General features: G+C 57.9%; 2 protein-coding genes across 7 annotated transcripts in view; both read left to right on the forward strand.

Moving 5' to 3' along the window:
* The window catches only part of MYOCD (myocardin), a 38,126-nt gene extending 29,763 nt beyond the window's left edge, over nucleotides 1-8,363 (forward strand). For 4 of the 6 annotated variants that reach the window (XM_065648021.1, XM_065648026.1, XM_065648024.1 and 1 more), the window contains 3 exons: nucleotides 209-1,165; nucleotides 5,080-5,137; nucleotides 5,796-8,363. In XM_065648021.1, the coding sequence (XP_065504093.1) occupies nucleotides 209-1,165; nucleotides 5,080-5,137; nucleotides 5,796-6,364 (1,584 nt within the window). In that variant the 3' untranslated portion in view covers nucleotides 6,365-8,363. Of the gene's footprint in view, nucleotides 1-208; nucleotides 1,166-3,951; nucleotides 4,066-5,079; nucleotides 5,138-5,795 lie in introns of all 6 variants that reach the window. The other 2 variants (XM_065648027.1, XM_065648022.1) reach the window with 2 other exon arrangements.
* Nucleotides 8,364-12,309: 3,946 nt separating this feature from the next.
* On the forward strand, nucleotides 12,310-21,857 carry LOC135996295 (fas-binding factor 1 homolog). Its single transcript, XM_065648116.1, is given in 19 exon segments — nucleotides 12,310-12,319; nucleotides 12,424-12,531; nucleotides 13,426-13,467; nucleotides 14,042-14,116; nucleotides 14,119-14,604; nucleotides 15,153-15,282; nucleotides 15,504-15,637; nucleotides 15,920-16,032; nucleotides 16,153-16,289; nucleotides 16,353-16,563; nucleotides 16,624-16,706; nucleotides 17,188-17,272; nucleotides 17,470-17,570; nucleotides 17,931-18,137; nucleotides 18,657-18,764; nucleotides 19,083-19,236; nucleotides 20,044-20,220; nucleotides 20,406-20,672; nucleotides 21,255-21,857. Coding segments are annotated over 19 exon segments (2,844 nt in total). The 3' UTR covers nucleotides 21,471-21,857.
* The last annotated feature ends 1,596 nt before the right edge of the window (nucleotides 21,858-23,453 follow it).

Below are 23,453 nucleotides of genomic sequence, written 5' to 3' on the forward strand. Positions count from 1 at the left end.
AAGTAAGGTCAAGGTCCTGTAAGACGTGCAGTGGTCAGGGCTGTGCATGGTGACTCTGGTAACTGCAGGTGAAACAGTGACCCTGGGGAGGTCAGAGCTTTAAAGCAGAAAGCTGGAAGCCTCTGATCTGGGGCTCCTTGTTAGGAATGTTGGGTTTGTAAAGGGCTCATCTGCCATTGGGACTGATCATTGGTGATTTTCCTTCTAGGTGTCAGAACTGAGACAGCAGCTCCGAATACGAGGCCTGCCTGTGTCAGGTACCAAAACAGCTCTGATGGAACGGCTGCGACCCTTCCAGGAGTGCAGCACCAACACGGTGCCAAATTTCAGTGAGATCACCACCGTCACCTTCCCAGTCACTCCGACAAGCACCCTGTCAAGTTACCAGTCACAGTCCTCCACCAACATGTTATCAAATGGCTTCTACCACTTTGGCAGCACCAGCTCCACCCCACCTATCTCTCCAGCGTCCTCCGATCTCTCTGTGAGCGGGTCTTTGCCAGACACCTTCAATGACGGGCCCATGTCTTCTCCACAGTTCGGTCTCCAGCCATCTCCCGTTCATGGGAATGCTGAAGAAAGCCTCATGAGCAGCATGAATGGAGGGAGCATCCAGCTGGAGCTGGAAGGGATCGACACAGAGAAAGACAAGATGCTGGTGGAGAAGCAGAAGGTCATCAATGAACTGACGTGGAAGCTGCAGCAAGAGCAGAGGCAGGTGGAAGAGCTACGGATGCAGCTCCAGAAGCGAAAGAGAAGCAATGGCCTTGAAGAGAAGCAGCAGCAGCCTGCTCAGCATTTCTTTGGTGTCCCCATCAAGCAAGAAAACGCGGTGTCCAGCTGTCCGTTTGCATCCAAACAAACTGCTTTGAAAGGCCAAGCCAGCAGCTCGGATAAGTTGAGTAACTGTGGGGTGCCGCAGCTGCCTCACATTGTAAATAGCCACTGCTTGGAGCCTACAGGGCAAAGCACCATCACCTCCTCGACATTCCTGAGCCCGCAGTGCTCTCCCCAGCACTCCCCGCTGGGGGCCGCAAAGAGCCCCCAGCACATCAGCCTGCCGCCATCCCCCAACAGCCACTATCTCCTCTCGGTGTCCCCTGGCTCACAGGCGGAAGGGCGCAGCGGGTCCCCACAAACCAACAGTTGTCTTCGCACAGCATCGGTAAGTGGAGAGCACCCAGACGGCATCGCAGTGGTGAACGTGCTGGTGTCTGTGGGGAGTCAGTCAAACATCCCAGTTTGAGTCCTTTCCTATCAGACTGGGGCTGCTGGCACCCACGGTGGGTACCCAGGGGATGTGGCAGGATGTGGGGCTGCCTGGAAAGGCAGAGAGTACCCCAGAGGACAACAGGGTAGGAGCTGATGGCACTGCGGGGTCCCGTGCAGGGCATCTCCTGGGAAGCCCTGCTGCCACCGCACCCGCTTGCCCTGGGGGATCACAGCACAGCTCCCATGGCCCATGGAGCCCTGGCACAGCTCCTTCTGCCCAGGGGGAGCACTGGCACAGCTCCCTTCTGCTCCAGGGGACCCCAGCACAGCTCCCTCTGCCCCTGGGTGAGCACTGGCAAAGATCTCTGTGTCCTGGGAGAGTCCTGGCACAGCTCCCTCTGCCCTGCAGAGATCTGGCACAACTCCCTCTGCCCCTGGAGGAGTCTTGGCACATCTCCCTCTGTCCTGGGGGAGCATTGGCACAGCTTCTTCTGCCCTAAAAGAGCCCTATCTCAGCTGCCTCTCCCCTCAGGGGGATACCTGGCACAGCACCATCTGCCCCATGGGGCCCTGGCATGGCTCCCTCCACCCTGGGGAAGCCCTGGCACAGCTCCCTCTGCCCCATGGAGCCCTGGAAAAGCTCTGTCCAGCACAGCAAAGCACCGGCACAGATCCCTCGGTCCCCTGGGAGAGCCATGGCACAGGTTCCTAGACCCCTGGGAGAGCCCTTCCGCAGTGCTGCAGGACTTTTCAGCATCTTGCTGAGGGGCTCCTAGCAGTGTATGAGGGATTTTGACTGCTATGTTGAAGGAGGGTGGTTACCCCAGTCATATGGGAAGCCTTTTCTTGGGAAGACAGAGCAGGGCTTGCAATTGGGGTCTGCAGTCAGATAGAGCTCATGCCTCCCCATGAGGAAACCAGCACAAAAGAGAGCTGCCCCTTCAGCATCTTCCTGTCTTTACTCAGCCCTCTGGACCGGTACAAAAGCTTGAAGAGGGGCACGTGTTGCCATCACATGAAAGCAGCACAAGTTATTGCTGGTCACAGTCCCAGTTCATCTCAACAGCCTACCAGCGTTTCCCAGGCAGCAGCAATACCTATTGCACAGTCTGTAAAACGGACACAGCAGTGCAAGGCACACACACTGCATTTGGGAAAGATGTATGGCAAGTGCACGCTGTGTGAACAACAGCCGCACAGCAGAGCAACAGCTGCTGCAAAACCATCGGCGCTTGAGCAGGGCAGCTCAGGAATGGCAGTGAGCACACGGAGCAGTGAGCAGCAGGAGCTGGGCGGGGGTGTGTTGCTGCAAGGTGGCAGAAAGGGGATGCAGTGTGGGCTCTAAGCCATTCAGAGGATGGTGAGATGGGTGACATGGGCGAGTGTCACACAGCACTGCCAGTGAGCAATTCATGGTGAGAGGTGCAGAGAAACTGGGTGCTGCCAGTGGGGTGGGCAGTGGGTGCAGTGCTGCCAGGGTGAGGGGTCAGTGAGGCTCACTGCTGGGGCAAAGTGGGCAATGGGGAGCAGCGCTGTGGGTGAGCTGGGCAATGGGGAGCAGTGCTGTGGGTGAGCTGGGCAATGGGGAGCAGAGCTGTGGGTGAGCTGGGCAATGGGGAGCAGCACTGTGGGTGAGCTGGGCAGTGGGGCAGAGCTGTGGGTATGACAGACTCTGTGCCGTAGGGTAATACTCCAAGAGAGGCAGAGGGGCTGACCTGCACGACTGGGCAGCAGTCAGTGAACATCAGCAGGGAGCACCAATACCTCGGGGGCATCACCAGCTCCTTTCTCGATGCCTGAGCACAAGCAGTGAAGGGAGGGGGTGGCCCCATGGTGTCCTGCAGCTTCTCCGGGCTGAGACACTTCTGATCCTGGGCATTCTGCTGCCTGCAAGGGGCTCCCAGGGCCGAGGGTCAGGAGCAGCTCCTTCTCTGTGCCCAGCATTATGTTCTCTGTGCCCATGCCAGGGACACTGTTCCTCCCAGCTGCCCTCCACAGAAAGGTGACCAGGATGTGCACACCTGAGTGTCCTCACCGCTGCCTGGGATCCACCTCTGGATCCAACCCGCCTGCGAAGGCCACGCTGTGCCCCCTGTGCTGGCTCTCATGGTCTCATGGGACAGGCAGCTGTGGCCAGGCGGTGGAGAAGGGCACACGTGGGCCTAAGGGTGACGGGGACAGCAGCTAGCAAGCACTGGACCTTCAGATAAGGTCCCTCCTGGAAGCAGGGACTGGCAAAGAGCTGGCACTGATATGCAGATGTTTGGCACAGGGAAGGGCTGGGTGCTGGCCTGGCAGTGACTCTCTTGAGGGGTCTTCCCAGGCATGGGCTCGATGAGATCCCTGGAGAGGTGGTGACGGAGAGGTCCCCAGCAGAGGGGCTGGCAGGCAGCTGGAGAAGTGCTGGGTGCAGCCAACCACCAGCAGCGACTTCTCTCTCTCCCACTTGCTCTGCATGTTCGTGTGGACCAAGCACTGGGATGCTCTGTGGCATCGTGCCTGTGCCCTGGCAGCATCCGCAGGCCAGCCTGGCCCTGGGTCTCAGAGCTGGGCTGACGGAGCCAGATCACCTCCCTCTCTCTTGTCCAGAGGCCTGGCACTTTTTTTGAGCTGATCTGACCCACAAAATCATTCATTTCCCTGGCACCACTCTGGCTTCAACAGGGGTGAAAGAGAGCTGGGCCTCCTGCCGTGCCTCCCTGTGCATTGACTCAGTTTCCCTGTATTTCCCCCATGCAGATGGCTACGCAGGCAGGTCAAAAGTTTTCTATTCCATCCCCAAGTTTTTGTAAGTCAAGCCCAGCCCTCTCAGAGGTAAAGCAGCCTCCACCCTATGAGGATGCAGTAAAGCAGGTAACTGCATGGTTTTTATTTTCTATAGGACAAGGGCTGCACAGGGTGTTCTTTTGTGGTTAATGTGGCTCACCTGCAGCAGTTACAACCCGTTATGGGTTCTCTGGGTAAAAGAAGCCTGTTTCCATAAGGAATGGGCTTTTCTTGAAGAGCTTGTTGCTGAATGACTGCCACAAAGCAGTCAGACACCGTGCTGGATGGGATAGTGTCTTCTGTGCAGAAAAGCACAGAATGAAGCACAGATGAAAGGCACGAGTCCACTCCGGGGTCTTGCCATCCCACACAAATACCCCAGGACTTTGGTGTACTCTTCTTTGGGGTGCTCAGTGCTGTGTGAGAAACAGACTCTTGAGCATTCCCGAGTCACCAGGAAACCTCACCTTCCCTCTTTAGCCCATTACGAAGTGCCTGCTCTGTGCCATCTGCCACCTTCAGCCTTATCCCGGAGCACTGTTCCCATGGGAAGGACTGTTTCCATCACCCAGGAACCTCTTGCGTCCCATGAGAGCCTGTCAGCAACCTCAGTGCTGATCATGATAGTGCCTTTAGGAAAACAGAGCGATGCTGTTGGCAGTGGTGAAAATGGGCTTATGCTGGCTGGCAGGGAGACGGGCAGAAACTCCTTCCAGTCTCTGGTCAGGGAGAGGAGGACAATGATGTGTTGCCCCCAGGGAGCTGCAGGGAGTGCAAGGAGGTACATGCCAGTGCAAGGTGCTGGGTCCAAAAAATTGGTGTGTCCTGACAGCCCTGGGAAAGAGGCATTCTGTGGTGGCCGCTGAGCAGAGGGTTGGTGGCAGGATGGGGGGAACCTGGTGCTGTGCTCCCTGGATCCTCTGTGCCTGTCCCAGGGCCCCGCAGTTCTCACCTGGAAGCTGCTGCCAGCCCCGTGCTGGAGTGTCATCTCTCCTGCATGGGAGAAAGCCCTTTGTGGGGTCTAGAGCCACCTACCTGGCTTGTGGCTGGAGGGAGTCTCCTCCTAACGCCCTCTACTCTCCTCTTTGTCGTTTGCTGCAGCAGATAACACGAAGTCAGCAGATGGACGAGCTCCTGGATGTGCTGATTGAGAGTGGAGGTACGCGCTGCTTCCCTGTTCCCGCCCAGGGCTTCCCCTCCAAGCCAGCTTCGGTCTGTGGGGCTCAGTGCGCCCAGCAGAGCTGCTGGAGTTGAGCACAGCTTCCATTTGTCCTTCCTGTGCCAGCAGCTGCTGAGATTGAATCCAAAAGCACATTGGTCCCCCTAGAGCCAGCTCCTGCAGGTGCAGACCTGGCGGGCTCGTCCAGGCTTGGCCATCGCCTGTACAGACTGTGCAGAGATGGGACGGTGGGGGCAGCCCCGTGCACGGTACTGCCAACCCCCTCCCCACACAGAGCCCTCAGTGTCCCCTACCATTCTCAGTGCTGCCAGTGCCACCTCCCGTGTACAGCACTGCTGGTGCCCTTCCCTCTGCAGAGTGCTGCCTGTGCCCTTTCCCATGCCCAGCCCCATGGGGACAGCTGCCAGTGCTCATGCCCTGGGGACCATGTTCAAAACCAGGGGAGTCAAGGTCAGAAAGCAGGAACGTGCGAGACTTCCCCCAGGGAGAGTGGGCAAGCAATGCCAAGGGGACTGAGTGGGGAGCAGGTCTCCGTAGACAGGCCCAAGAGCCCAGCTAGGGGGCGGCGGTGGTGCCCCTGTGCCCAGCAGCGGTGGGCACTGCCAGAGCCCATCAAACTCTTCTCATTTGTTGACAGAAATGCCTGCCAATGCCAAGGAAGATCGGTCCTGCCTCCAGAAAGTACCTCAGATAACCGTGTCTACAGGGAACTCCAGCGCTTCTCTCCCAAAGTCATCTGCCCCCTTTGAGCAGGTCTCCTCAGCTCAGATTCCCTTCGAGCACTGTCCGGGCAGCAGCGACGCCCACCTCGAGGTTCTGCTGAATGCCCACAGCCCCCTGGGGAGGGTCAGTGAAATCTCCCTGCTGAAGATGGGGGGAGAAGAGTCCCACTTCGAAGGGATGATGGAGGGCTTCTCTGGCAAAGCCGGGGATGAACTGCTCACCTCCCAGGAGATTTTACAGACTCCCCTCTCGCCCATGGAAACCCAGCTCTCCCCTTCTCCTGCTGATGGCTCCAGTTTACACATGAGTTTCACTGAGTCTCCATGGGAAACAATGGAGTGGCTGGACCTCACCCCCCCCAGCTCCGCCACCGGCTTCAGCTCGCTCACCCCCGCGGGTCCCAGCATCTTCAACATTGATTTCCTAGATGTTACCGATCTCAATCTAAACACCAGCATGGACCTGCACCTGCAGCAGTGGTGAAAGGGAGAGTGGTGGAGGCAGGATACTGCAAAGCCCGCAGCAGCCAGCACAGCGTTTCTGTCATGCTGGAGAACATGCAGGGCTAATGTGACGCAGCCAGGGGAAACTGGAGTCATTTTCCCAGAATATAAACTTGTTTGAATTACCAGTTACTGCGAACTGACAGCACAACAGCTCTGGTACTTTGGTTTTCATCTATCAACATGTCCTCACAGACGACACCAGTGCCTTTAACACTACTTCTTTAGATTGTCAAGAACTTCCGTTTTGTTTCTTTTATCTTTTTTCCCCGCAGTTTTAGCAGTCACTCTCGTGAGAACTGGAGCAGCTCATGACAAAACTGTGTGGTGAGGAGCCCTCACCTGGGTGGCAATGGGAAATCACAGAGAGCCCATTTCTGTGCTCTCCCCTACTCCTCTCCTGCCCATCCAGCCCTTTAGGATATCCTGCTGGGCTCACCTGGCCATGCCCGGGCCGGGGGTGTGGGAGCAGGACGCTCTGCCCAGCCAGGGTGACAGTCACCCTTTCCACAGCCAGGCTCGCCTTCCTTCCCTCCTCCTGTCCCCAAAGCTTCGTCGCTCAGGCCCTGCATAGCTCCGCTGCAGGTGGATGTGAGATGGAGACGAACATTCGTGGTGGCACCTTGTCATGTCCACACAGTGCCTGGGGGGCTGACAGCCCAGGAGCCATCCTGGCTGCAGTCTGAACTGAATCAGGCTGAAGGCTGTGAGCTCTGGATGTTTGAGACAGCTGCTCAGGTTGTAGGTTCAGGTACTGAATTGATGTGGCATCTCGGTGGAGCTGCCATGTCCCAGCTAGTGTGGTATGGATGAAGAGATGTGTCATGTGTTTTGATCCAAGGTAGGAGCAAGTCATAGAGAAAATACAGCCAGGCTTTGCAGAGCCAGAAGTCAGGATGGATCTCCACCACCACGCATGACTTGGGAGCGGAGGGAGCCAGAAACAGGCACTCAGTGACCTGCACGTGGGGCAGGGCTGAGTGGGTCCTTGGTTGGCTGCACTTTTGTGCGAGCATCTGCTTTTGTTGCCTCTACTTCTCTGCCACCCATCCTTCCACCCTTCTTCCCGTTCCTCCCTGATCCCCAGCAGGGATCCCCTTCTCCGCAAGTCACTCCAGCGTCCCTGTTCTCTCAGCCCACAGCAAGGCCATCGGAGAACAGCTGTGAATCACTGAGCCTGGAGGAGCTCGTTCTCCTGAAGCTGGCAGAGATGGATGCTCTCCTGCAGTGATGCCTCCCGTTTGAAGTCACCAGCATTTCTCCTGTGAGTCTCTGTGCAATATACTTCCTCAGGCTCCAGCAAGAAGGAGCCTTCACTTCACTTCTTGGCTTCCACCAAAGAACTTGCTGCAGAGTGTTTGACGGACACATCTACTTCTTTGCAATTCTGGTTTTGCCAAAGTAAATATTATTGCTGACAAAGATTGTTAAACTATTTACAGACTGAGCGTATTTAATATTTGTGTTACTGGAAGGACAGCACGTCGGAGACGCAGCGGCAGGGGAGTGGGTCCGGCACAAGGGGCCCATGGGCAGCCCGGCCATGTCCCCACGGCCTCCCCGGGGACGCTGGAGCTACCGGGGGCTCTGCAGCCCCGGCTGTGTCTCGGGTCGTGGCGTTGGTGCATGCTGTATAAAGCACGTGGCAGTAGCTTTCAACTCACTATTTAAAGCACCACTTTTCTATTGTACAAATGGTCACAGTGCACTGCTAGGATAGATGATCACAGGTTGCATTTTTTTTAAAGAATTTCTTTTTCTAAGTGAGAGATTTTTCGAAGCCGGTCCGTGGAGAATATTAATAGCACTTGAAACAGCGTAGTGTTAGCTACTACACTGCATCGTTGTACAGGGCTTTCCTGATAACTTTTCTCCTCTCAGCAAATGTATTTCCTTATTTAAAGGGATGCTGTCAGCTTCAAACTTGTAAGCAAGCACATTTCCTTACCTATGTTACCAGCAACACCTTCATTATTAAAAACCCCTTTGTCTTGCCACGTGTCTGCTCGCAGTTTGCTGTTTGATTTTGCCATCTGGAGCAGCCACAGCCATCCCAGCTGTGACCCTTTCGTATCAGCTCCACATCCCGGCGCAGCTGCAGTCCTGGCGAGAGCAGAAGTATTTCTTTCAGAGCAACAGCTTCACCTGGAAGATTTTTAAACCAGTTCACTGGATTCTCTTGTTTCTGAAGGCTTTTTCTTCCATTGGCTTTGGTTTCACTTTGTTCTCCTGCAAACCCTGCTCCTCGGGTTGGTGTCTCCTTCAAAGGCAGTGGTTGACACGCTGCCCGAACTCTTTGCGTTTTCCATCAGCCGAGCTCTGGTGGCGGTGGGGCTGGGGGGCTGCAGGGCGCTGGGCACTGGGTGGGCAGGGGCAGAGCCCCCCTGCAGCTGAACCTCCTGTTGGCGCAAGCAAGCGGCTGCAGAGCTCTCCCCAGGGGGACTCTGGTTCCCTCTGCCTGATACCCATTAGTGTTGGTTTCCAGATTCACCGCGTCTTTCCTTTGATTAAAAAAAGGTTCCGAGGACATTCACCTACCTGTTTGCAGGGAAGGAATGCCTGTGTGTCCACAGACAGGCTTAAAAGGTGAAACAGTCCTGAGACATTGCAGAAGTGAATCTGAAAGGATGTAGATGAAAAAATAACTAGCTCCTGTGAACATCATTTAATCTCTGAACCACACTCTGCAGCCAAATGTGTTTTAATAAACAGCCTCGACTGAGCCAAGTTATGGTTACTCAGGGGAAGAGAAGGTGAGCCTCCGTTAAGAATACTGATGGATCCCTCACCTCTCCTGTCTGCCCGTCGAGGACAGGCTGCCCGTGCTGTTCCTCCTGCAGAAGAGGAGCTGGGAGGACGTGCTCCCCACCTCCTGTTGTAAAAGGCAAAGAGCGGGGCGAGCGGTATCAGGAGTTGCAGCTTCTGGGCTCAGCGGGGTATCCTGTGCCTTCGGGTGTGAGGAGGATGAGGAGGCGGCAGAGGAAGGACCATGCCCATCGCAGACCCCCACAGTGTGGGGGATCCCAAAAGCCCCTGAGCCCAGCATGGCAGCTGCCAATGCTTCCCACCACCCCGTCACCGACACCCTGTCACCCTGTGACACCCACACCAGCACCTCCAGTATCCCTCACGCACCCCAATGCCACCCGCACATCCCCCTCGGCCTCCTGGCAGCCCTGGCACCTCGCGACCCACGCAGAGGCCCCAGTGGTCCCCACACTGTCCCATACGGCCCCTTGCACCTGCTCCCAGCACAGGACACGCTCTCACCCCTCCCCGAGCACATCACCACCCACTACCCATCCCAATACCTCTGCTCATCCCTGGCCAGTTCCCACAAAGCCTCTACCTGCCTCTCACCCACATTCACTCAGGAGGGGGCCAGGGTCAGTCCTTACCCATGCATGGACCCTCTGTAGCCCCTTGACCACTTGCAGAGAGCGAGGCCTCCCCTCAGCTCCTGTTCTCCAGGCTGAACCCCCAGCTCCCTCAGCCGCTCCCATCACACTTGTGCTCCAGCCCCTCACCAGCTCTGTTCCCATCTCTCAACTTGCTCCAGCACCTCAAGGCCTTTCTTGGTGTGAGGGGCCCAAAACTGACTCCAGGATTTGAAGTTGGGCCTCCCCAGCACTCAGTCCATGGGTCGGTCACTGCCCTGGTCCTGTTTGCCATGGGGCTGTGTGGTTCTGCAGGGACTGGATGGGACAAATCCTCAACATTCGGTGTCAGGATGAGGCTTCACGGGCTCAGGCCAGGTTGGGGTCACTCCGGGAAGGGTTCGTTGCCAGCAGCAGGCAGGCAGGGGTGGGTCGGGGCTGTGACGCCAGGTACTGGGCAGGTCCCTTCGCAAATCCCAGAGCGTCTGGTGGGAAAACAGAGATTGGAAAGGGGTTTGGGCTGTACCCGGTTCCTTGGTGTTCGATAAGCATTCGCCACGTCCAATGACCGGACTTAAATTTCTGACCGTCTGGAGGATGAGCAGTTCCCATCCACCCTCGTGGGGAAGAGGCAACATCCCAGCTGGTGGCACCACCAGCTCCAGACCGCGGCAGCTCAGCAGAGGCCGTCTCAGGGCTTTTTTCAGTGCAGCCGGGAGTTTGTTGTGGTTGTTTTAATTAGGGTGTTCAAAGCACGTTTTAAGTTGTCTGAGAGCACCCCCTGCTGGGCATGGCAGAAAAGCACCGAGGAGAAAACTGAAGGAAGAGCTGCTGCTTGGGGGTTTTGGGCCGTCTTGCCTAAATCAGCATCTTGAAGGTGGCTCTCCACCCTGCCAGGTGCCTGATGGACAGCATGGAGACACCCAGAAGGAAAGGACACTGCTTTTCCCACTCCGAAATCAAGCAGAGCAAGCATGGGAAAAGATGGATGAGCTCGGGGGCCCTCATCCTTTCCAGCTATGTGAGTTTATTTTGACAGTGTGGGATTAGATATAACTCAGGCAGGGGCCAGGACCACTATGGTGCAGCCCCAGGAAAGTAATTTTGCTTCACAAAGCTTCTTCCCCACCCAGGAATATCTCCCTGGGCTCATGTCAAACATGGATTTCCTTCTTCTGCCCCTTCCTTTCACCTTGCTCCCATGAACACAGGAGGTTCCAGCTGAACATGAGGAGAAACTTCTTTGCTGGGAGGTGCCAGAGCCTGGACCAGGCTGCCCAGAGCGGGTGTGGAGTCTCCTTCTCTGGAGACATTCAAACCCGGCTGGACCGACCTGTGTGATCTGCTCTGGTGACCCTGCGTGAGCAGGGGGGCTGGGCTGGGGGATCTCCAGGGGGCCCTTCAGCCCCAGCCAGGCGGGGATTCTGGGATTCTGTCACTTGTTCTCAAGCCGAAGTGAAATTCCGTAGTTCTCTGCAGGCTCAGCAGCTGCTCTGCACTGAAGGAGACACACTTAGACAAGAGCCTCGAGAAAGCCCGTCCAGAAGGTTTCAGTGTTTGAAGCCATTAGGCGTGTAGGCTTTGAAAAGAGGTTTGAAAGTGCCTCGGGGGGCAGCGGAGCCGCCGGGGCTGGAGCTGCCGGCCCTGCCCCGGGCCCGCCGGGGACTCCATTTCCCAGCACCCGGCGAGAGGAGAAGGGCCGGGCCGGGCCGGGAAGGGAAGGGAAGGGAAGGGAAGGGCCGGGCGGGGCCGGGCGGGGCCGGGGCTGCCGTGAGCCCGGGGACCGGGACGCTGCGGCCATGGCCACCAGGCCCGCGCCCGCTGGGGGCCGGGGGCGCGAGGGCCCCCGGTGTCGCGGCCACGGGACGCGGAGCGGCGGCGGTTGGTGCGGCCGGTGCCGTTGGTGCGGTTGGTGCGGTCGGTGCGGTCGGTGCGGTCGGTGCGGTTGGTGCGGTTGGTGCGGTCGGTGCGGTCGGTGCCGCGGCGGCTGCTCCGTCCTGCAGCATCGCGGGAGGTGCTGTTCATCTCGGCGACTTGTGGATCTGGAGACTTCGGTTGACGCCTTGAGCTACTGGAGTGTGTCCAGAGAAGAGCAGGAGAGCCGGTGAGGGGCTGGAGCACAAGTGTGATGGGAGCGGCTGAGGGAGCTGGGGGTTCAGCTGGAGAACAGGAGCTGAGGGGAGACCTTCTGATCTCTGACCTGCCCGAAAGGAGCTTGGAGCCAGGGGGGGTCGGGCTCTGCTCCCCAGGAACAAGCGCCGGGATGAGAGGAAACGGCCCCAAGTTGCGGCAGGGGAGGTTGAGGCTGGATCTGGGGAACAATTTCTTCCCCAAAGGGCTGTGGGGCACTGGAACAGGCTGCCCAGGGCAGTGGTGGAGTCCCCATCCCTGGAGGGGTTTGAAAGATGCAGAGATGAGGTTCTCAGGGACATGGGGTGGGGGCGGACTTGGTAGTGTGAGGTTTATGGTTGGACTCGATGATCTTGAGGGTCTTTTCCAACCAGAATACTTCTGCGATTCTGTGATTGCGGGTGTGTTTAAGGCTGAGATGGAGCCTGGTTTCCAGGGCCTTGGAGAGGCGCGAGCAGCAGGGAGCCAGCCGGGGGGGCGGCAGGGGGACGTAGGTTTAACAGCAAGTCGGGAAATCCTCCTCTCCCTGCAGGTCAGAGTGTGGACGTGAGCAAGGATCTTCGATCCCCCCCGGGGGCTGACAGCGGAGGAATCTGCGAGGAGACCATCTTGAGCAAGGGAAAGCCCGGCTCTTGCCATGGTGAGTGTGATGGGTGCTCAGGCAGGCCTGGGAAATCCCCAGTGCTGCTGTGGCACTGGCTGGCAGGCAGGAGCCATCCCGAGGGCTGGGGGCTTCTGCCCAGCTGGCAGGCAGGAGGGGCTGAGCTCCCTGGTGTCACTGAAGGTGTCACATCTCTCTGCTTGCCCGGGGTTTCACCTGCCATTTCCCAAGCAGCGCGGGCGGGACGAGGGCTTCGCTGGTGCTGCTGGGCTTCTCTGGAGAAACCTGCCTCTGGCTTTAGTGTGCTGAGAAAGTCCAGCTCAGACTCGCTTGGTTTTGTAATGAGGGAATTGTCTTTCTCCGTAGGCTACGCGAGCCAAGAGAAGCATAAGTGGTAAGTACACTGGCGTGGTCTCCTTTCCCTGTCCGTAGGTGCTTTGGTGTGCTGGGGATGCCTGGGACGGAGGAGGGGGGACACTGGGATGAGGTGGCAGCCCTGGCTACCGGAACGGTCGCCATCCCTGTGTGAAAGGTGCAGCTCAGTGCATTGTGTCATTGCTGACCCAAACATATTCACCTGCCTCTCCAGTCAAAGGGATTTGCTTCCTGGGCTCCTATATTCTGTTCCTGTGGGTTTTCCCAAATCTGGGGGAGAATATATGCGTTTATTTGAGTTCTTCCCCTCCCTGCTCCCTAACTGCTGGTTTAGAGGCCTCTTGCTGCCCCTGATACTGAAGCAGTGCATTTGGAGTCAAGTCCTGGCCCTGGCAGCTCTCTGTGGAAGACATGGCAGGCATTACATTGCTGGTGCTTGAGCCCAAATCTTTATTCTTGGGGGATCTCGGAAGAGCAAGCCTTGTTGACATTGGGAGCTTTTCTGCACCAGCTTGATGAGCTCACCTGCCTCAGCACCTTGAATTTGTCTTGTTTCAGGCTCTATTGATGACATCCTTGAGGACCTGCGGGGATATGATGGTAAAATGAAGCTTCTTTGCAGCTGAAAGGGCAGCATCCTTGTCCTGGTCCTCCCTTCCTGGGAGCAGGAGCTGCTGGTGCAACAGCCCTTGATCTGCGAGAGGCTCCAGTTGTGAGGGGGGAGGCAGCAGGGAGCAGGGGGGACAGCCGGGTTCCCAGAGCCAGAGGCCACTGAACAGGTTGCCCGTCGGTCTGGGGAGGTGAAGGGAAGTTTGTCTCTGATTAAAAGCCTCTGTGGTCCATGAGAAGCCGGCAAATCCCCCTGTGGAGTACCCAGGCCAGGGCTATGGCCGTGTCCATCATCCTGCTCTCTCCCTGCGTTTTTCCAGTTGAACCCCGTGTTACATCTGCCAGAGCTTCCCAGCCGGCCGGGAGCAGCAGTGGGAGAGCCTGGAGCAGCAGCGTGCGGGCCAGCAAGGAGTGAGTGCCTTTCAGATCTCTCCGTGCTCCCCACGTCCTCCTGACCTGCCCCGTCCTCAGCTTCTGCACCCGCTCCCCGCCCCGACAGGTGGTTTGCAGAGGATGATTTCTTCAGCAAGGTCCCTGCAGAGAACAAGGCAGCTGCAGGGGTGAGCCCAAATTTGGGGAGAGAGTCTGGATGTCCTGAGGGCTGGGGCTGAGCTCTCGGGCATCGCCGGCAGGGGGAAAAGACAGGAGAGGGGAGTGGGTGTCCGGTGGGAGACAGGCTTCCAGGTACCGAGGATGGAGCAAAGCCCGGGGGCACATGCTGCTGCAGCCCAGCCTTCCTGGGTGCGCTTCGGCTCAAGCGTCGTAGGAAGAGCCCTCACCCAAAGCAATGGGCTTGGGTGTTCCTGACGCTTCTCCCGGAGGCAGCAGCAGGATCTCAGCCCAGGACTCAGGGCACAGAGCGTTTCAAGTACCGAAATCCCCCCATCTCAGCCCCCGTGCGCTGCAGCCGTGGCCCCCAGCACCAGCCTCCCAAGGGAAGAGCAGTGCTGAGGCATCCGCAGCGCTCGCCCTGTGCCCGTCCTCATCCTCTTGCTTTCCAGGACAAGGACGACGCGGACTGGGATTTCCTGGGGACATCGAAACCCGGTTCTGGGCCATGGAAGATGCCCGTGAAACGTGGCACTGAAAGCAGCTCTGAGACAACACCGGAACAGAGCAGCAGGAAAGGTAAGCAGGTTGCTGGATGCCTCCTCCTTGTAGGAAAGGAATGAGCAGCCTGGCTGAGTTTGTGTGAGGTCCCAGCTGATGAAATCGAAAGCCACCCAGTCCCATCTGTGACTAAGCAGAGCGGTCATTTCTAGAGCAACTCAATAACGGGCTTGGTTGTGCCACAGCTCAGGGAGTGCCACAGGTTACAGAACTGGCCTTTCCTTTGCGGGAAGGGAGGCTCAGATTTTCCCTTGGGCCTCACCCGGCCTGTTCTGCACGGTGCCAAATGAGACCAAGTTTTTGGGGTCAGGATTTGGGTGGCCGTAGCATCCCCGGTCCACGGCAAAGCCCAGCGGGGGCACGTCTGGGTGGGTCCCGGCTGCACTGTGGCTGTTACAGGCACTCGCCCCTCTTGTTCCTGCAGCGGGGATGCTCATGGGTCCGATGCTCCCCTCAAATGGCCTTTCTCCCCGATAAATCCCACTGGGCTGCTTGGATCTCTTGTTGTTTAAAAAACCAACACCTGCCCTGCTCAAACCTCCTCCCATGTGCGATCCCATCCCCAGAGCTACCCCCACGCCAGACGCCCCTGCGCACGGTGGCCCCGGTCCAGAGGAGGAAGACATCGACGTTTGAAGATGTGGATGACGACAACCTGTTGGATGCGATGGGAATTGGCAATGGCCCAAAAAAAGAGTAAGGGCAGTGCGGAGGCGGTGGGAGTAACGCAGGGGGCGGGCTGCACGTTGAGCCGGTGCCACCGTGCTGTGGGGGGGTGCTGGAGCTTCTGCCCGTGGGTCCCAGCAAGGGGCAAGAGCAGCTGGTTTGGCAGAGAAGAGCCAGAGCAGCCTGGCCAGGCTGTGTGAGGAGGGACAGCCCTGCCTCTGGAGAAACCATCTGCCACCGTGTCCCCACAGAGAGGAGCTCCGGCCAGCGCGCTCCAAGCTGGATGAGTTGTTCGGACGAGGCTCCGTGGCCAAAGTCCTGGAAAAGCCAGGTACGGGAGAGCATAGGGAGTTCAAACTGGATAAAAAGCTCCCAAAGCAGCCAGGTGAGCCCAGCCAGGGACGTTGGGAAGGTCTGCAGAGCTGACAGCATTGGCTTGGGCTAGCGAGCTTTATTTGTAATGCCCTTGCAGGGGAAATGCCCTTTCTGTCGGGGTGAGCAGGGCGGTTAACGGGCTCTGGGTCAGCGCGGGGGAAGGCGGCTCATGCAGAAGTGTTGTGCTCTGCCCTCGAGGCAGCCTGGGAGGAGGAGGAGGAGGAGGGGAGGGCTGGTGTCTTTGCAGCAGCTGCTCCTCTGGGCGCTGGCTCAAGGCTCCTTGTCTGAACAGAGGAGGAAAAGCGTTGGGACAAGGAGGAACTTGTCTTTGGAGCCTACAAGCCCTCGATGGGCTCCAGGCCCGCGGTCCAGCCGGCAACGGGGCAGTCGGTGAGGTACGGTGCTGTGCGTGTGTCTGTAGCTCCAGCCACCACCCCGCTGTCCCTGCGGCTGAGCAGGCAGGTCCCCGCATCCCCTTGCAGGCAGGTCTGCAGCTGCTTCTCCTTCCTCAGGTTTTCTGCCGAGATCAGCGGCAGCGAACCGAACCCAGAGCTCCGCTCCACACCTCGTCGTCCAGGCAGACGGAACCCCGTGCAGAGAAGAAGGGGCGGAGACGACTGGCTGGGCTTGGAGGATGACGATTTCCTGGACCCGGACCCGCTGTCCCCAGCCAAGGGCAGCCCGGCACTCAGCATCCCCAGCCCTGCCGCAGCCGGGCGGCCCAGCCCCGCCAGCCAGCTCGGGGCTGCAGAGGAGGCAGCGGCTAAACCCGACCCGATGGACTGGCTGACGGCTGCCTTGGCTCGCAGGAAAGCCGAAGCACAGGCCGAGGTGCAGAAGATAGAGGCCAAGACCATGGAGACCCAGGAGAAGAAGGTCGAGCCCTCAGAGACCCAGGAGAAAAAGGCTGAGCCCTCAGAGGCCCAAGAGAAAAAGGCTGAGCCCTCGGAGGCACAAGAGAAAAAGGCGGAACCCTCGGAGGCCCAAGACACAAAGGCCGAGCCCTCGGAAACCCAAGACACAAAGGCCGAGCCCTCAGAGACCGCGGGCGAAGGGCTGGCTCCCCGCTCTCCCGTCAGGTAAAGGCCCGGTCAATGGCCGCAGCACTCCCGTCTGCTCCACGTGTGGCTGCTCCAGCAGCAGCTCTCAGCAACGCCTGCCTCAGAGTTATGAAATTCATTTAAGCACTTTCTCGTCTCCGGTTGGGGTAATGCCACGGGTCTTTGTCCCGCTGATCCAGCCCACAGTCCCGTTCCCCTGTGCGGGTTCAGACTTGTGCCGTCCGAACGGGGCTCAGAAGGGAATTGCAGCCCAAGTGCCTCGAGCGGCGGGCAGGGGCTGTGAGCTGGGGGTGCCCGGGGAAGGGGGTGGGTGCAGCGAGGGGAGCACCAGGCTTGGAGCTGTTGGGGTCTTTGCTCCCTCGGCAGCCAAAAGGCTGAATCCTGCCGCAGCCGAGCGGGACGGAGGCTTTCAGCTGCGAGGCAGGAGCTGGTGTTGGGGAGGGATCTTGTCTCTCATGGCCTCCTCGGCTTGACCACATCGGGTGCTTTTTGCCTGCAGCCAGCTGGCCGCCTCCCCAGCAGCATCGGAGTGTCGGGCAGAGCTGCTGAGCGCCCAGGCCCGTGTGGCAGAGCTGGAGAGCCAGGTGAGCCCCAGCGCCTGTGGAGGGGGACATGGGTGAGCCAGGGGGAGGAGAAGGGGCCACGTCTGCTCCAAACAGCATCAGGGTGACGGGAGAGAGGAGCAACCTCCCTGTCCAGAGATGCCAATGGCCACCGAGTGCTGCTGTGGGGGTTCTGTCCCCGGGGCAGCACAAGAACCTTCTCCCCGGGTGCCCGGTAGGTGCGGATGCTGGAGGAGGAGCGGGCGCATCACAAACTGTTGCTGGAGAGTGCGCAGCAGCAGCACCGGGAGTACCTGGATCTCCAGAAGAGCAGCCACAGGTAGCGGGCTCTGGCCTGTGCTCCCCTCCTCCGGCAGGTCCTCGCCTACAGCCCCATCCAGCTCCCCTGGGGGGACAGTGCTGGGGCGCGTCCCAAATCCTCCCTGGGTGGGTGACAAGAGGAGGGGCCTGTCCCTTTGCCAGCAAGTCCCCAACCAGGGCATCGCACTGGGCAGCAGCAGAGGGCTCAGGGCTCAGAATGCGGAGAGTGAAGCAGCCCCTGCCTCAGTTTCCCCACGCACACAGCAACACCGATCTGCTGCTAAATCCCCGTGTGCCCTTTGGGTGCAGAGTGCCGGGTACTGCAATGAAAGCAACACTTGTTCGGTGCCGTGACCCCTCACGGGCTCTCTCCGGGCAGGACCTCAGTGACCCTACTGGAGGAGAACTACGGGCAGCGGGTGGAGATGCTGCGGCAGCAGAACGAGCAGCTGGTGGCTCAGCTGCGGCAGCAGTGGCAGGACACGGCGCGCGATCGGGCAGAGCTGCTGGCGCAGCACCGGCTGGACCTGGAGGAGCTGCGGGAGCAGCACCGGCTGGAGCTGCAGCGGCTGCGGGAGCTGCAGAGGTGAGAGCGGCACGAGCGGCATGTGGTGCCGGTACCCCCGCTCTGGGTGAAGGAACCAGGGAACGGTTTGGGGAGATGGTGAAAGGAGAAAGGAGGGTCCAGAAGCGCTGGGTTGAGGGCAGCTCAGTGGCTTTTGGAGTGGGGATTTGCTTTGCAGCTGGAGACAGGGAGATCTGGCAGGAGACATCATTCCGACGGAATGCATTGCATTTTGAAAGATGCTGAACCCCATGTTTTCTCTCTCCCAGATTCCTTTTATTCAGAACAATGAGTTGCTGATGTCTGCATAGTTTGGGTCAATGAGAAATCTGGTTTTGGTAGAGAAGCCCATAACCCCCAGATGTGGTCCATCCCAGATGTGGATGGCAGTCTGTGGGATGCCCCGTGACAGACCACCCTGCCAGCTCAGCTCCTGGGACCTGGTTCTCAGCCCCACGACAGAGCCTCTTCCACGGTGCCCGTCACGGGGAGCACCAGTTTGTAACAGCCCATGCTGGGCTCCTTCCCCGTGTCCTGCAGGGGGTCTGTCCAGGAACTGCGCAAGAAACACGAGGAGCAGCTCCAGCACGTGAAGTGGCTGAAAGAGCAAGAGATGGATGTGCTGACCAGCACCACTTCACACACCAGGTACGGACAGCCGGTGTCGTGTCCCCGCGTTGATCCCTGGCCAGGGCGTTCCCTGTCCTCCGGGAAACCAGGCCCGCAGCACAGGAGGAGCAGGGCCCATCCTCTCTCCCACCCGCAGCCCCCAGGGATGCTGGGCTGTTATTTAGTATCTGTCTGTGCTCCCCGAAGCAGCAGCTGCATCTTCCTTCGGCTGTGCTCTGATCCCGAGAGGTTTGGGGCAGGGCTGCCCGGCCTATGGCCCAGCACACGTCCCCGTCTCGTTCGCAGTGAGACAAAGTGTGTCCCCCAGGGTGACCCTCCCCTCGCTCCTCTGCACAGGTCTCTGGACGGCATCATTGAGAAGATGGAGAAGTTCTCCAGTGACCTGCAGAACATGTGCAAGAGGGACATGGAGGAGGAGCGGAGCCGTGTCCAGGAGCTGGTGACCAACACGGAGGCCAGGCTGGGCGAGCAGACTCGGCTGCTGGAGCAGGTGAGCCCACGCTGTGTCCTCTGCCCGGGCCAGGCTCCTGGCTGGGTCCGGGGCGTTTCTCTGGCCCACAGGAGGTCCCCGGCCTGGAGCCCGTGAATGGTGTCTGTCCCTGCAGCGTCTGGCAGGCAGACGGGTCGGTCCTGCTCACCAGGGAGACGTCCAGCGCTGCCTTCTGGTGACAGGGATGTCGCTCGGGGTGGTGAGAATGGGGGTGTCCCAGGAACAGGCTCCACCAGCCCGTTTCAGATGTTGACTGAAGCATCAACTCTGTCTCTCCCCTTTACCCATGAGGAGTTTGGGCAGCCAGACCAGGCGCAGCCGCCTCTGTTGTGAGTCTGGGGAGAGGAAACCCCCACGGTGGATGAGGCAAAACCTCCCCGTGCCATGGGGACATGTCCAGAGCCAGTTCTGCTCCCCCCAGGGCTGTCCAGAGGGGACATGTGGCACAGACAGTGTGGCAGAGCTGCATTTTACAGGGCTGCCAGGGTGGCAAAGGACCACTCAGGCTGGGTATTTCCAGTGCCGAGGAACTGCCGTGCGGTGAACGTGTTTGAGGGTGTGCAGCGTGGTGAGGGGCTGCGTCCCTTCTGAGGAAGGAGTGTGTGTGTGTCCGGTCCCAATTTCTGCCAGCCCTGGTCCCCACAGGTGGAGGGGTGAGGGCACTGCTGGAGCACCGGGGGCTGTTGCTCTGCACCCAAAGCGGCCACACGAGGAGCTCAACAGGGGCTCTGCCTCCCCTTGGGAAGACATGAAATGGTGTCAGGGACAGGGCAGGTGATGCATCGGTTTCCCCCGTGCCCACCCTAGGAGCGGGCAGAGCTGAAGATGCAGGGCCAGGAGCTGAAAGCCAAGGAGGAGCAGCTGGCGAGAGACAGGCAGAGGCTGGACGAGGCCTGGCAGGAGCTGAGGCTGGAGAAGGAGAAGGTGAACCAGGCCGTGCTGCGTGTCCAGCAGCAGGAGGAGCTGATGAGAAACTCGAAACAGGTAAGCGCAGCATCTGCACCACAGTTCGCAGCCGTGCACGGGCTGGCAGCACAGCCGGGGTCTCACAGCCCTCCTGAAGTCGTGAATCCTGTGCCGGGAGGGGAACAAGGGGACATGCAGAGGAGCCCCAGCCCAGGGCAGCGAGGGTCCCTGTCCCCAAGCTCTCCAGCCGCTCTGCCTTGCAGCTCTTGGCCCAGAAGCACACGGAGGGGGAGCGAGCCCTGGGGGAGGCACGCAGGATGGAATCCCAGTTCCGCAACAAGCTGCAGGTCCTGCAGCAGCAGCAGGAGCATCTAAAGCAGCAGCAGGAGCATCTAAAGCAGCAGCAGGAGCATCTAAAGCAGCAGCAGGAACAGCAGAAGCAGGAGCAGCAGCGTCTGGACCAGGAAAGGGCATCCTTAGCTTCCACGTACAGCGCCCAAGTGGAGCTGCTGAAGTTCCAGGCCCAGCAGGTGAGGCGGGGGAGAGCGGGGCTGGAAGGGACTGCGGAGCCGCTGGGGGAGCTGGGCTGGGTGAACCCGACGGGGCCCTGAGAGCCGGGGGGTCTCCTGAGATCAGGGCTGAGCCCTGGGCTGGGCCGGGTGGGCTGGAAGAAGCCGCGGGCAGCCAGAGGAGTGACAGCAGAGGCAAGGAGAGGGGGATGCTCGCAGCTTGTCTCAGGCTGGCTCCACGTCCAACCCGAGATGGACATCGTCCTCGGCTCGAAGGGGTTGCCCTCTGCTCAGCCCTTCCCTGGGTGGGAGATGCCAGCTCTGCTGGACTCTGGCTTTGTGGTGTCCCCATCCTGTGCCGTCAGGTCCCTGCTGGGTCTTTCCCCAGGCAGGGACGCTCTTGGAGGCTTCCCCTGCGGGTCCTGCTCAGACTGCGAGGTTCTGCGCTCTGGAGGAGCCAGGGAGGGGTCCCATTCATGGGGGGCCGTGGCACGAGGGAGGCTTTGGGATCCTTCTAATGTTGATGACCAACACCCTGGACTGTGACCCTGTTTCTGTGGCACTGCCTGGGATCCATCCCACGCATCCTTCCTCTCTTCTCAGGAGGACAAACGCTTAGAGGAGGAGAGAAACTTCTTGGAGTCCCTCAGGAAAGCACGATACAACACTTCACGACTGTCAACAACCCCTCCGCCCTCCTCCTCTTCTGTGGACGATGACATTGAGTATACGCGTTCATTTATGAAGGCCCTGAGGAATGCATCTCCACCTGTGCAAGTAGTCAATCTGTCCTCCCTTCTCCGGCCTACCATTTCTTAGAGGATTTTCTTTCTTCCTTTCTCTTCAAAAACGATCTCGGAGAGTTCAGAGTGCGAAGTCCTTCCCCAGCGCCCGTGACGCCACAGTTGGTCTGGCCTCCATCCCTCAGGGCGAGTGCCACTCTACAGCTGCTACAGGAACCTTTCATCAGGCTCTGCTCCAGTGGCCGTTCTGTCAGCTCTGGTTCTGTTGTGACTTGTAATAACATCGTATGTGAGACTGTGGTTACGAGTTCAAGGCCTTAGAGACTTCAGGAGTTCGTTTGGACACATTAGCAGGGATGCTTAATAAACACAAAGGGAGGACTGTTGCAGAATAAGTTTAATCACTTAAATTCCTTTAGTTGTAGTCTATGCTTCGAAATATCGAGAGAATGACAGAGAAAAAACTGCCTGGAAGACAGAGGAAGAGAATCCAAGAAGAAACAACAAAGGCCCCCGACCCAAAATTACCACTGGACCAACAGGCTTGTGAAGGATATGTGAAGAGCGGGTGCACAGACTGTGGGGCTTTAAAAGCCCAAGTCTCTTTTGTCTCGTGCTCCTCCTGCTGAGAGGCCCCAAGTCCAGACTGTTTCTTTGCTGTTATGCAGTTATTTATGGAGATCCTGAGGAAAGCGCCCTACAACACTTCACCTCTGCCGGCATCCCGACCGTCCTCCCTTCTCTGGACTGAAGAGAAGCTGCTAAATTAATGTAGACTGGGATTAAGTTACAAAGATGTCCCCATGGTTAACCAACGACAACATGGCAAATGCTTTCTAACCACCTGCAAAACGAGGGGATATTTTTCAAGTTTTAAATCGTTCTGCCTGACAAAGAGACCTGAAGATTAAGGAACACGTTGTTTAGAAGCAGAGCGCTTAGCTTATATTTGACTAGTAATTAATAGTAAGAAACTCATCCGTTATAACTAACTTCATACTAACCTTATGTTAGCTCACAGGAAGGAGATTGGGGAACCACCTGGTGATAATGTGAATAGAGAAACCTTGCTGACATATTATATTCAGTCGCCATTGTATAAATTAGATGATGAGGAAAAGTGGCCTCTGAATGAAACTCTGAATTATGCCACGTGAACGTTATTCTTGAAGAGAGAAGGAAAGTGGGCTCAGGTCATGTATGCTGATACGTTTTTCACTTTGCGCAAACCCCCAGAGTGGCAGACAGAATGCGGTATTAACTTGCCACCACAGGATCCAGCTGTGTTCACATGAAAAAGGGAGCGGAATAAAGCTCAGGGGAAGTTGAAACGATGCCGTTCAGCGTGTAGAATAAGACAGGAAACTCCCCTGATGAGAGGGGAGGGCGAGATAGAAGAGTGTGTGTCCCCACGGGGTGTAGAATTGAAGATTATTTGCCCTGCCCTTCCGAGGTGGTGAAACTCAGGAGAGAGACGAGGAAAACAGGGAAAAGAATCAGAGTGTTTAGTTGATACTGGAACGTCTCATTCAGTTTTGAATCAGGAATTGATACCATTAGATGAAGATTTTGTAACTGTTGTGGGAGCTACTGGCCAAGAAGAGAAAGCTTTCCTCAACAGCCAATGAAATAGAAATTGGGAAAACAAATTGGAATTCCTAAGTTCTCATCTATGCCTGGGTCTCCAAAACTGTTACGGAGACGAGACTTATGAAAACAATTGCAAGCAATAATAACATTCAAGCAAGGTGAAGTGACATTCAAGATAAAAGAATTGAGCTTTTAAATTTGGCAGTGATTCAAACTGACAAGCAAAGCCATAGACCTCAGGAAATGTTGGATCGAGTATTTCCAGGGCTACGGGCTTCAAGAGTTCCTAGTAAATCAAAGAATGCAGAACTTGAGAGCGGGGAAGCTCCTCCAGGAAATGAGACTTTGTGATCTCCTGATAGCCACAGAAACCAAAGAAGACCGTATGCAATGCACTGTAAGTTTGCTAAATTTTGTGAGATGTAGTGGGTGTCGAGCTTCCCAACAGAAAGCCCAGCTGATACAGCAC

The sequence above is a fragment of the Caloenas nicobarica genome, chromosome 18, assembly GCF_036013445.1.
Source record: "Caloenas nicobarica isolate bCalNic1 chromosome 18, bCalNic1.hap1, whole genome shotgun sequence".
Lineage (NCBI taxonomy): Eukaryota > Metazoa > Chordata > Aves > Columbiformes > Columbidae > Caloenas > Caloenas nicobarica.